Source organism: Hippoglossus stenolepis, chromosome 15, assembly GCF_022539355.2.
Source record: "Hippoglossus stenolepis isolate QCI-W04-F060 chromosome 15, HSTE1.2, whole genome shotgun sequence".
In the NCBI taxonomy this organism is placed as follows: Eukaryota; Metazoa; Chordata; class Actinopteri; order Pleuronectiformes; family Pleuronectidae; genus Hippoglossus; species Hippoglossus stenolepis.
The window spans coordinates 20,776,127-20,790,046 of NC_061497.1; the positions used below are offsets into that span (position 1 = coordinate 20,776,127).

The following is a 13,920-nucleotide window of genomic DNA, read 5'->3' on the forward strand; positions in this document are numbered from 1 at the left end:
AGACGCCCTCTCATCTGTTTGGGTGTTGACTGTGTCTCTTTGAGTGTATATGTGGCTGTTTACCTTATTTACTTATTATCTTAAACATTGAAAGATGTTGTGATACAAGACACACTATGCTATATAGTCAACTTCAGTACACATGTGAGAAGATAACAAAGTCATATATTGTTTAGTCTGACCATTAGCAGCCACTAAGGTCCACATCGCCACTAGGGGGCTCACAGAGTAAATTATTAAACTAGCCTCTAGGGGGCCTCTGTGTTCGTTTGTTGTTATAATTTAGGTAAATCAAGAAATATTTGAATTATGTTTCAATTTAGAGTAAAATAGACAAGGCACGACATTACGTATAGATTCTGCTGCAGTACGTCGACATCAGCGTCAGCCCTCATCACCGAAAACTCTCTTGACATCTCAGTTGTCGTCTTCTACGTGGGTGGTACCGCTTTTCTTGCTTTTGTGTCGTCACGTTAGAAACATCATCAACCCCCCCCCCCCCACCCAGTCACTTCTACGCTCTCACTCGGACATTTACGTTCAAACAGCCCCTCCGGAGATCAGTGCATGTGAGGGAGCAGCTTTTGGAGGTTGGGGGTCCATGGGGGCTCACAGAAAACCTATGTGCGGCCCTGCTTGTGTATTGCATGCTACAGGTGGCTGAATTAATTATTTTCAAAAGATTTCTGAAATGGCCAAAATAAATTGAAAATGACAGAATAGAAATGTATATTTTTTTTATGTTAACGTGTTGTGTGACATTAAAGGGACCCGTCCAATAACACCACCCTCTACCTCCTGCAGCACAAAACAAACACACACAAACCCCCCGGAGAATAAAAAAACTGAGTTGTTTTCATTGTCACTAAAAAAAAAACAGAGAGCTGGATTAAAAGACAAATATCACGAGCACGATGATTTCTTATAAAAACTGTTGCTGAGATGAATATGGTAAACTGCCCCCTCCCTCCCCTGCATCTCATTAAGTGAGTCCCGTTGTAGCTGGAGGTGAAGCAGCCTCTCTCTGCCATACTGAAGCAGGTGTCCAACATGGCGAACACTGGCAGCGGCTCTCTGGCGACTATTCTCTTTTTATTCCTCTTCCAAGCGGCCCCGCACAAAGGTAGGACTTTTCCCCCTTTTTTGTCGTGTACGCACGGATCACGCACTTTCCCCCCCTCTCTCCCGCAGATTGCGTTTGCATGCAGACATGGAAGGATGAGGAGCGGGGGTTTTACTGCTCTTTCTGCACAGCCGCGTACTGAGGACCGAACATTTCTCAGACCGTGCGCAGCGCAAAACACACACACTCGGACGCGCGATGCTGAAGGAGCGAGAAAGAAAACGCCAAGTGTGCGTAAAGTTGTACGCAAAGAGGGGAGATGCATGTTTGCGCGGTGCGGGGCTCGCACACGGGTTGTTTCGGATCCGCTGCCCAGGAACACACGACTTTAGTCCGCGCACCCCGTCGCCGCCACACAGCTGGCAACTCTGAAATGTTGTGTTTGGTCCTTTTTGTCGCACGTATGGGAAACGTGGAGCCGCGTATTAGACCTGCGTGTGTCGGTGTTGGTGCGGTTTCTCTGGCTCGGTTACTTTTGCAGCACGGGTCCTAAAACTGAGCCAACGCTGCTGTAAATCACGGGGAAAACAACGATGCGTTAAAGTGCAGCGGCAGCGTGCGGGCTGAGGAAGAGCCGCAGCGAACTCCCTTTAGAAATATGCTGATTTTGAGCTGATCCCTCAGCGGCAGTAAATCCCACGAAGAAGAACATAACTTAACGTTAAATTGTGATACTTTGCTATTGTAAATATTCGGCGGTAAGATCGCGTGAGAACAAGCATTTGTTTCCCGTTTTATGTCAGTTTTGTCGGAATTCGTTCGCTACGGGTCATCCCGCGGAGACGATTAGAAACGCGGGCGAACCCGTTGTAGAAGTAGGAATTTCCGCAATTCAAGGGCCTCTCTGTGTTTTTAATGTAAGCCGAAGTTAAAAGCACAACACGGTGATTCGTCTCGTGTTGTTCTCTCCCTTGTCACACAAACGCACGTTTGCTGGCACACGATTGAAGATTCAGTTGCACGATTTTTCAAAGGAGATCCGGGCTGTGTTTCTACCATAAATTATCGTGACTGGATTTGCAGCAGCATCATTGCAACATCTCAAAGGTTCGCTCGGGTGTAGTCGGGCTAGAGATGCAGCCGGTGCGGTGGAGACTGTGCGCATGCATTTCGTTTTCACGCTTTTGCTTTGATAGATGTTGAGAGTGGTGTTGGCGAGTTGGAGGATGCGACACACACACACACACACACACACACACACACACACGCTTATTTACCGCACTGAGGCGGGATGGACTGGTAGCACTGCTGCTTATTGCCATTATCTGAAGTCACAGTTCCCTTTGATCTTGCTCTTTTTCTGTGTGCAGATGTTTTAAAACCACGTGAGAACTGCTCGTTGCTTTCTGGGCTTGTTTGTCTTTTTGCACACTGATGTGATAAAGATGTAGAAAGAGCCCCCACGAGCCCCCTCACCACGCGTTCCAACGCAATTACATAACCGGGTAGAAAGTATAGGTTTTTTCTCTGCTGAGTTTCACCACCGCTTCTCATGGCTGTTTTCTTGAACGATTCCAAACCTCAAAGTTACCTCAGTGCAAAGCTGCTGCTCGCAGGGAATCTAAACCGTTTTTATGCTGAGTTAGAGCCTCTAATTGTGAGAGTGACAGGGGAGGCAGATGTCCACGTTTGTCACATTGTGGATTATCCACCAGGCTTAATCCATTACAACGTTTCATCCATTAAAATGGAGGCACGGTGATGATGATGTTTTCCCTCCTTGCCTCCATGCGAGCCAGTTAAACTGTCCTGTGAAGCTACAGCTAACCAAACAAGGCTCTGCTGTTCTCTGGACGATGGGCAGTGTTGCTCTACCTTCATGGAGAGATGGCCCCACTGATTTCAAACAAAGCTCGGTGTGCCTGCACAAAGCATATCAATTATTTACCTGTAGCGCACAGTACATAGGCTTACATTGTGCTGGGCAGGCATTGTTTATTTGAAATAAATGGGAAGTTGGTTAGTGCGATCGGGGGGGTTGGGGGGGGTATGATTGCTGTGCAGTCAGGAGAGAAGAGAGGCAGTGTTAATTAATTTCTGCTTAACTGTAAGTTCCATTTTGACACACACACACACACACACACACACACACACACACACACACAGGCCCACCTCATACTGTCATATCACACAAGTGCTCCAAATTAAATGGATTTATAAGGAACCATTCACAGTTCAGTACGTCTGACTGCATCGCTCTTGTTTCAGAGGGCTCACTGTGGATACGGTGTTCGTCCACTGAGATGACGTTCAGCCTTTGGAAGTGAGTCGATGTGGGATGGTTTTGTCAAATTGCTTGGTTGTGTATATACATGAGGAATATTTCAATAATTGCAACTGACTCAAACAGGGAGTGGGGAAACTAACCGTGCACGAGGGTTAGATTCGTTTATATCCACATTGTGCATTCAGATAAAAGGCAGGTGGCTTTGGTGGTTGTTCTGTAATGGAAGGTAAAGGTTTGTACTGAGGGAGGCATTTTATTGTGGTCACTGGAGAGAACACAAAACACAAGGTGATCGATATTAGAGCCTGACTGATACTGATGCTCTCGACCGATATCAGACACGATATCAACGTTTATGATTGCCAATACTTCATGTTTTACTTTACAAAAATAAACATTGCAGAAAATATGCGCGCTTGTGTTTATTTTCTTGGTTGTATTTGTGTTTTCTTTTCATTTATAGCTATTTATTATGGAATTTAATATTAAACCATGAAATATCGAGCCTAAATTACATTCATACACAAGGATTCAATAACGACATTTTATGAGTCAGTTTCTTTTTTTTATACTTTATACTCCATACCACATATTATGATAATAGTAACATTGAATTGTAATGAATATATAGGGTGCAGGTGTGAAGTTTGTTCCCTATAACGCACACTTATAGGCATAAATCGTTATTGTAAATGTTTTACTCTAAATATTGGTATCAGCTCCCACAGATCCTTATTGGTCGGGTTCTAATCCCTATTTATAAACAAAGAAATGAATCAAAAATCCATATAAAGTCATATTATAGTGTATTTTCAGTCGAGTGTTCGGCCTCAACTGTCTGAAATTTAGCGTTTAGATTCTCTTCCTATATTCACTATCTGTAATGAATTTTTGATTTTAAGATTCATACAATTTAGTCAAGTTTCTTTACTATAATCATTTTAAAATGAGGATATTTTAACATTGTAGTTTAATATTCATCAAAGGTAGTTTTTGTATGAAATATTTTGAATTCCAAGCCTGACAGTGATAATCTCGCTGCCCTTAAGGGATAGAAAATGCTACGCAGGCACATCTTGTATCCTGTTGTAATGTATGCGTGGTGGTATATTATTTAAATGTGTCATTAAGCTGTTTTATGCACCTTCCTTCAGGTTTTTTTAATAGAAACATTTTTGCGAGTTCAATGGTGATGCAGAATGTACAGGTAGAAGACCAGAGGCATTACAGCTGTTATTAGAGTGCTAACGCAGCACGCTCCGACCACAAGCGAGCTGAGACTTGAAAAGTTTGGTTGAGCAACCTACCAGGTGAAGCGAGGAGCGTCTGCTTTCATTTTTCTGGCGTTATGTAATGACGTGATAATGCATGTGAGGGCAGAGCCTGTGTGTGACTGCAGGAAGAAAATGTTTTAATGCCATGTTTACATGACAAATTCATAAATATAGGTATGTTGAGTGTATGGCTGTTTCTTTCCCCCGGTTTACGTGCTTCCTCGGTGTTTGATCTTGGATGCTGGTTTATGTTTCCTATCAATGTTTGATGCTGCAGTGGATAAAAGCTTGTTATGTCTTTTGCACAGATTTAAGCTTTGCCAGGGAATCCAGCACATTTCCCAGTGAAGGGCAGTCAGATTTCTCTCCTTTGCTTGGTTTCTGCATGCAAATAACAGCTTTCTTCAGAAGATAGACAGGAGTAAGTAGATCCCATTGGAACCTATTACTCTGTGGTGGTACAAGTGTTAATCCATCTATTTTTCTCGCGGCATTGTCGTCACACCTTTGTAGACCGGCATGCAGCCTGCTGCATATCTTATCAAAGGATTATTTACTTTTCATTATGGGGTATAAAGCCGAAGTTAATGCACAGCTGAAAACATCTATTTTTCTGTAGGTTGGCTGTTGCTGTTGCTGGCCTGAGTTCACAGCTTCTTATTTTATTTACTGCGGCGCCGCTGATTATTACGTAAAGCTGATTATTACTGGAAGCTGAAGGGCTCAATGAACTGACATCTTTACGGCCTTGAGGTGATGATTGGATGAAGGATTATTCAGATACCGTTTGACATCACTACGAGAAAAAAGTAACTCAATGGAAAATCTATGCTAGTGTCCCTGAATGTGATTCTTTTTTCTTTTAGTCCATCAAAACGTAGGCTGTAGTTTCTATTTATTTGCTTTAAATACATAATAGCGCTCAGATACGATTGTTTACATCCACCCCTTCTATCTATCTTCAGTATTACTTGACCCATTTCAATGCCTGATGTGTTCGCTGGTCTTTAGGGATGAGATGAGAATGCCAAAGCCAGATATTTAAAGGAAAGCATTAGTTTTATTCATCAGTCATGGAGCAAGTGTTGTAAGCAAAGTCATTAGGCTTCCATGTCCAGAGTTGGGTGATCTTTGGAGTCTTGGAAGCACGTTTGGGGACGTTTGTGTGTTTAAGGTCATCAAACTGTTGTCTCTTGTTAATAAATAACAAAAAATGATTTTGCTATTGGTCGTAACATCTCCGAACTTCAGTTGTTAATAACAGACCAGCCTGGTGCTCACTCAGAAGAAGAACAACCGCTTCGCTTCTTCTGATCCACAAATACGTGGTCCGGACATTTGGGCAAGAATGTATTTAATAAAACTATGGAAAATATTCCAATCAAATCAGAAAGTTTTGTTATAGTTTTACAACTTTTTTAAATAGTGGATAAAATGCAGGTTTTTTAAAATGTCATACCTGTTGTATAATCAATAAACATTTCAGTCATATTTTCTGTGTGAAACCCTGAAGCTGAAAAGATTATAATTAAGGCTGGAACTAATGTTTAATTTATTTCACAAAATTCATCTGAAAAATAATGAAAATAAAAATCCTGTGAGAGCCCAAAGCAACATTGTCACGTTGCTTGTTTTCTTTGGACCAACAGTCCAAACCCAAACGTATTCAGCAAACCTTGAAATACAAATCCCTCCACTCGTGCACAGATTCAGATCTGGTACTTCATTAAGTAGACATGCCAGGAGTACTTATTAATAGCGTACTAAATTAGTCATTCATGCTTCTCTTGGTAGTATAATATGAAATGAAACTATTAAATGTTGAGTGTATTTATCCATTACTTTACTTTTAATAGTGTTAAGTGTTTAAGCTTTAGTACCATTGTCCAATATCCACTCCTGAGTGTTCAGGGATGACTGTAGCATTACCTGCGTTGCCTGGATAGTGCCTGCTGGTGACTGCAGTGTACGAAGCAGTCCCACTGTTAATGACTGTAATATTCACACCAGCATTAACAGCTCTGTCAGTCTGTGAAAAGAGTTTTGAACTTGCCTTTATAACCTTGGAGTTTCAAGCTGTGTCGTTCAAAATAAAGGTTTGACGATGGGCGGAGAGTCATGACTCAGCAGAACCAATCAGGAGGCCGATCTGGGCGTCTAGGCTAGTTTTTAATTGGCCTACGAAAATGTGGCTGGTGTGTTGATCCCTAAAGTAAACTCGTCCGGATTCAAGGTGTAAATGTACAAGAAGTGATGCATTTACATTTTTTTTTATTTGTGTGAACGTAGCCTTGGGTGCTGGAGCTAGTACCAACAAACATCAAACGGTAATTAAATTAAACTCCATCATCTGCGAAACTAATCACTGCAATTTGCTCAGCAAACAGCCGTGTTACATAAAAGTTTACTCCAAACATCTTTTGAATCAAAAACATAAACTATTTTGTTCTCACTCTGCACAGTGTGTTTGTTAAACGCTGATGGGGCAGCAGTTTTTAATTGGGAGTCTTTCTGCCCTATAGTAATATATGTTGTTATTTGACTTATACGGTTTATATCAGAGTTTTATTGATAAATTGCTGTTTTTGCTTGAACTGGCACAAGACCTTGACAATGGGCAGGTTCAGAAACAAAGAGAGCGTGTGTTTGTTGAGTCCCTGAGACAAGCTGGTAGGAGTCCTGGTGATGGAGAACAGGTGTGGAAATGGACTTGTTCTGCGTCTGTACCCCCCCCAGCAGCTTTCCCCAGCTGTAACGAAGAACAATGGTTATACTCCTGATGGGAGTGGACCCCCGGTGAACCCCCCCCCCTCCTCTCCCCTCCCCTCCGCCTGTTGCCCGCCCCGGTCTATAGTGAGTCTGCTGGCAGGCCAACAGATGACTGGGCTGGGTCGCATCTGGCCCTCTGTGCACTTAGTGTACTTAGTGTAATCAAAGGGAAAAGAAGGTTTATGGCCTACTTGTTAGTGATCCGTCGACTGATGGGATGTCAAGTAAGCATGCTCCGATTCCAAATCTCCTGGGAGGTTGGGTGGTGGTGGTGGGGCGGGAGGAAGAACAGCAGCAATCTGCCGCTTCTGAAAGGAGTCCTACTGGCCCGGGTGTCGAAATTAGACCAAGCTGTGCTATTAAACAAGTGAAATGAGTCGAATTCAACTGACATTTGAATATTTATGACTGTATTTGCATAATGGTGATGTACAAAAAGGCCACTGAGGTGAATGCAGAAACTCTGTGAACATCACTTGTTAGGGGTCTTGTCTGCTGGGTCCTCGAGCTTCTCTGAACTAAAAAACAAATGCTGGCGAGTTAAAGGAATCAGTAAAATCACTGGAAAACAGAGGGAGAGTGGGTCTTCAGTCCTCAAGCATCCGACGACTGTGATGCATTAATTCAGGGTTTAATGTCATGACCGGCTGAACGTTACCTGCTAATTTCAATTTAAAGGTGTGAACTGCAAATATTACAGATAAATGTTCGTGCTGCTCAGGTTGAAAAACAGTTTATGACCCACGATCCCTTTTGCTTGAAGACGACAGATATATAGATTTTTGGGAGCTGATTCTGATTTTTAGGGAGTAAAACATTTTCAGTGCTCATATATTTGCGGATATATACATCAGAACGATTCCTAGGATGTCTTCAATCAATTTGAGGTTTTATATTTTACAGTTTAATCATAGAATGTATTATACATAACCATAAATAAACAGAAAACCCATATACAGCCCAATGCATAGAACTGGAAAGAAGAGAAAAGACATCATTTTACATGTAAAATGTAAATGCATATCTTTTCTGCATAGTTTATTCTGTAAAATAAAAGGTTTATATTGGCAAACCATTGTCAATATGCTCATTTTGGCAGATTTGTCAGTCGGGCTCCAGTATATACTTTTATAAACCTGTACATTTGGCTTTTATTGTGACATATGTGCAGGAGACTGTTGCACCGCCACCTGTTCTGGTCATAGATCATTAATGACTAAATGCTTTTAAACCACAGGTCATTTCAAGCAAATGAGAACAAACTCAATTCTGGTAATATTAGTGCTAAATGAACAAAAGGACTTTAACACATCCTCTCTGTGACATTTCCCTCTCGTCACTTCTCTCATCGGGGAACAAACCACCCTGGTCGTCCCTCACGTCGCGACACAGAGCAGCTCGCGTTGCACTTCAGTGATGCTGTCGACCAGCACTCTGTTGGTTCTGTGGCGTTAGACATTATTCGGAAACTCTGGCAGCAGCTGGGCTCCAATTCAATTTCTTGCCGTCTGACAATGTCAAAAAACCCCAAAGTGCTGCCTGATCTAACTTTTAAAAAGTTAAATAAAATCTCATTAAGTGAGATTGGTGGGCTGGGGATTTGTATTTCATCAGCAGTGCTGTCACCTGGAAACACAACGTTGCAGCATCTACAGTAAAATCCACTTAAAAGTGAAGGTGTTGCTTCTCGCTTGTGGAGAAACAATGACACAAAATTCTGGTCCTTTTTTATCGTGGAGCACAAGGAGGAGCCGTGGCAGCGTGAGAGCGCAGCCTCGGGCGAGAGGATCTGTCCCGAGTGTCTGACACGTGGAGGAAATCCTGACCAAACACCGACAACTGGGATACAACACAAACTGAATCACGGGCGGATATGATCACATAAATAAATAGACACAAATGTAAAGTGGTTGCTGCGTTGACGCTGGAAACCATGAAAGAAAAATGGAAATGAGTTCAGTCCACGTAGAGAAACGCGTCTATAGCTGCGTTTCTCTGAGAATTGAACCCCTGTGGATTTTTGTCCTGCTGCTGGTTGAAAACATGCTTGTTTAAGTAGTTGTGTATTTCTTGGTAAAAAAAATCTCTGCATCAGAAATTCTCTCTACTGGGATTTATTTACATCAAGAGGAGAAAGACTCAGTTGTGTTTTTGATTTGCTTTGTTTCTTGGTTGATATAAACCCACTTTATTCTAAACACTTTACCTGTTAACTTCATGTCATACTGCTCAGTTTGTTTTTAGCAGGAATATTGTTTCTACTTTGCAGTTTTTGGATGACTCTTTAAAATCTCTTCATTAGGATCACATCAATGAGGCTAATGGGTTTAATCTCTGATCAGCCTTTTAATGTGAAAAACCCCTGCAGGAAATGTGGAGCTTCGTTAACGGAAGCTTAAGAGAATTGAAAAAAATTGGTTCAATACAAACGCATGGAAATAAAAGGGAACTAAAAATGGTTATTATTGCTAAAAACAAACTTTCAGCATCACATTTATCAGGTATATAACTGTCTCCGAAAATATCACAGTGGAGGAAGTATTCACATGCTTTTCTCAAGTAAAAGTACTAATGCCATATTAGTCGCAGTACTCTCTTGCATACTGAGTGTTATTTCTACTTGACAATGTGAAGTAAAAGTCTGAATCAGTTTCACAACAAACTAACATTCATGTAAAAGCAGATTTACAGTTGTAGGTGGAGGAGGTGGAGCGTTTGTGTCTGTTTTGTCCAGCTTCCAATTTACTGTTTACACACACACACACACACACACACACACATGCACGTGTCAACACACCTGATATGAGCACGTTTGTGTGTTTTCTTAAGGGGTCGGCTCAGGGTCAGTGTGTGTTTGTCCGTCAGAGGTTACTGAACGTTCAGGCGTCACAGATGCTGCCAGGTTCTGTGATGTGTAAAATGATATTGATTTTCTTCATTTTATGGTTGATGGGGGAAATGTTAAAGTGTTTTGGTTACGGATTTAAAAAACTGGGCTGGACTCGTGCTTTGGGCTGAAGAGGGATCGGCCATCACGTCGGAAGCTTTCTCTCTTTTTCGCCGACACTTTGCAGCCACATGTTGGTTTCAGATTCTTGTTCGGTGGGGGGGGGGTGGAGGTTATCAGTTGTGTGTCTTCATTTCGTTTTTTTCCAATATCTGTTATGAGCAAGTTTGCATTGTTTGATATCCATTTAATATCATATCAAAACCTTAGATCATTATGATGAGTGTGCATAAAATACTGTTTAATTTAGTGATCATGATTTCTTCATTAGTCACTTTCCTAATGTGTAGTTATCAGTTATCGGAGAGAGAAGTGAAAATCTGATAAAATGTGTAATTTATCTAACTGTATAATGTACTCGTGGATCATTTACGTGTAATGTATATATCGACCATTCATCTCATCCATAGCGCGGTGGCTCATGTGACAATGCATCACCTCCTAACGGTAGGGAAAACGGCGGAAGCCCTAATAAAATGCAAACGGTTTAATAATCTAATCTGAAGTCCCAAGCGAACCATTGTCATTCACAGCGAGAAAAATGTTTTTCCATTCCGCTTTTTGAATTTACAAAGGACAACAAGTGGCCTTTGATTGCTCCTTTCCTCCCAGTTTGAGGCCTTTATCATCTCGCTGCGCCGTCGAGTTGCAGGGAGGCATCGCTCGCTGTAATTGGGCCCGTTTTGCCCGCATTCATAGATACAATGCTGAGTTCAACAATGAATGAATAAGGAATCAATGCATATCATTTGTGCTTTCAACCAAATAAACAATACAGCTGGTGTTCCGTTGTAATCATTGGAGGGGAAATGAATGCCCCTCTGAATACAATACAGGTATGCATCAGCAATTGGAGCACAGTAGGCCTGAGTGATCCGGGTTCTCCCATCTTTCATTTTACATAACACTCCAGCTTGTATTACATTTGCTCCTGATGAGGCCCTTCAGGCGGCGGCACTGTCGGCCGTGGAACCGGATCACGTCTCCCCACTGTGCTCCGCTCTCGTCCTTTGTCTCCTCCATTGTAACTGTGTCTTGACTGATATTTTCTGCGCCGATGCCAGACAACCCGCTCCACAGTGATGCACCGTCTCATTTTCTTTGTGTCCTAGTTGGACGTTGCGGAGGAGAATCTTACCTGCTCCCGGAACAATGGGGCCCCTTGTGCAGAAATCCTAGATTGCGGAGCTGTGAAGTTCCACTTAGTCTCGTTCGGTGTCACCATCAGGTTCTCTTTTGTGTGAAAGGGAACTTATTAGCAAACAATAGCCTCCAGAGTTACTGTTTCACAATTATTCTTCAGGGCAGTAATTTGATATGTTTCTTTTCAGAGCCTGACCGATTTTATTGGTTTGCCAAAAAAAATAAAACTGACTTAGCCTTTCACAGACGCACTTTTCCTGATATATATTGGTATGAAAACTTTAATTTTACAGAATGTGCAACACCTTTATGTTTATATTTTACGTTAAACTGTGCTTTTATCAAATCTATATAATACATACATGGTAATATTTGTATTTTATTTTTATTTACAGCTCATTTTGATACATTTTGTGTATAAAGGATCAAATTTCTTTTGTTATAAGATTTTGATAACGGCATCTATGGAATCGCTGCCATTTCTTTTATCATATATCTCCACAGATATATAGTTTTTTGGTATATATCCACAGTGCTCGGGCTGTAGTTTCTTAACCACTGATGGACACTGAGCTATTGCAAGTGTAATTGTATTTGTGTATTAATATTAATGGTTAACCGTTTAACATCCACCCCCTGGTGAACCTTCACTGTGTTGCTCACAGTTCTGTTCGTGTTCTGCATAGACAGGTTAGATTTCATTTCCACATTATGCTGTGTGGATATAGTACAAGTACTATTTGTATTACAGCACACTGTTCTTAAATGTACCACAGTAACTTAAAGAAGACTTCTAAGCTTCCAGTACATTCTGTCGCCTACATTGTGTGTTCATGTTGCTGTAATTTATCGAAACATAGAGTAATTGAATAGACAGTGGATGAAGTAATTTATGGCCTTTTGCCCTTTGGGTCTAATGTTTAGGAGTTTGTCAGCTCCAGAAATAAGTTTCCAGCCTCTGCTCTCGACTATGATGAATAAAGATGTTTGTTGTGATCTCAGGGTTTTCCTCACTTCACAACGCACCTGTGGTTCAATGCTGTGCATGTTTGCGCTGCTTTCTGCTGGAAGCCAAGGCTCTCGGCGGTTTGGCCTTCCAATGTTGGCTGTGAATGTGGAGCATTGTGTTTTACCAGGATCTTTCTGTAAATCGTAACTTGACCTTCTCTCCTACAACAGAGACGTTATCTTATACACAGTAGATACATGGATATTTAACAGAAGGAACCAGAAGTAATGGAACAAACTGAAAACATTTTTTCAAACAGTAGGTAACTAGAATGGTGAGCAGAGGGCGCAGTGCTTCACCAAGGCTAATATCCTATCTCACTGTTAGAGAAAGTGAAAAGAATTCCTGGATCTTCTCTATGAAATCTGATGGATTCTTCCTTGGGTCATATCCCACCAATCCACAAAAATCTCATGGAAATCGATTGATCAGCATTTTTTGGATAATTCTGAGCACCTGTCTCCACGCAGGCCCAACAGCTCCCTAATAAAACCACATTTAAATCAACTATATTCAAGATCCATTCCTTTGGAAATTGGTGAAAATGTAAAATACCTTATCTCCCCATGTTTCAGAAAGTGAAATAAAACCCCTGTGACAAAGTTTATTTGGTTTGTTCCTCATCCTTCAATCCTGCTGTCAATCAAACCAACCACGTGACCGACGGACAGGTTGGTAATGAACTCATAACCTCATAAATCGCCAATGATTCTAATGTAAAATAAACTTTAAATAGGTGTAAATGTGGTTTTGTTTATTTCCCAGAACAAATCAGGCTCTGGAAATACCAGTTTGAGCAAGTAGGACAAACCAAGCCCCTGCTCTTCATCAGCCTCAGATCTGACGGACTTCTAATCCAGTTCACTGTGCGTGTCCCCATGTGCTTTCGCTTAAAGAGGACACGCACTATCATTCAGAGATTATGAATACTTTAAATAAATCACTTAAAATGAATAGAACAGTCCCAGACTCTTAGAACCGAAAGCTGGAGATTTAGTTGTGTAGTTTTTCTTTGTCTTCGCCTGCAGACGAACACTGAAGGAGTTGCCTCCGTGCTGTGTTTCGGTTTCACATTGGAACCATCAAAAAGCCACGTTCCTCTGTAGACCCGCCCTCCGGCACTCACATCCAACAAGCACTCAGGGAGAAATCACATCCCGCGGGAGCCACAGATACCAATTTGTCCACCGAAGGGAGCGAAAGCAAAGTGCCTGCTCACCACGCGCCCCGCACAACTTTATTATACGAACAACACTCGGAACCCAGGCCTCTTTGACAGGTCATGGCTCTTTCCTGTTTGACCTCAAGACAAGCTGCTTTGCTGAAATTGTTGTTCGTCCATCCATTACAAGCTCTGTGGGAGTGTGT

At 41.7% G+C, this 13,920-nt stretch overlaps 1 protein-coding gene across 5 annotated transcripts in view; it reads left to right on the forward strand.

Annotated features, from left to right (window-relative positions):
- Positions 1-990: 990 nt before the first annotated feature.
- The window catches only part of cadm1a (cell adhesion molecule 1a), a 329,744-nt gene continuing 316,814 nt past the window's right edge, over positions 991-13,920 (forward strand). For all 5 annotated transcript variants that reach the window (XM_035178483.2, XM_035178485.2, XM_035178486.2 and 2 more), the window contains exon 1: positions 991-1,123. In XM_035178483.2, the coding sequence (XP_035034374.1) occupies positions 1,051-1,123 (73 nt within the window). In that variant the 5' untranslated portion in view covers positions 991-1,050. The remainder of the gene's footprint in view (positions 1,124-13,920) is intronic.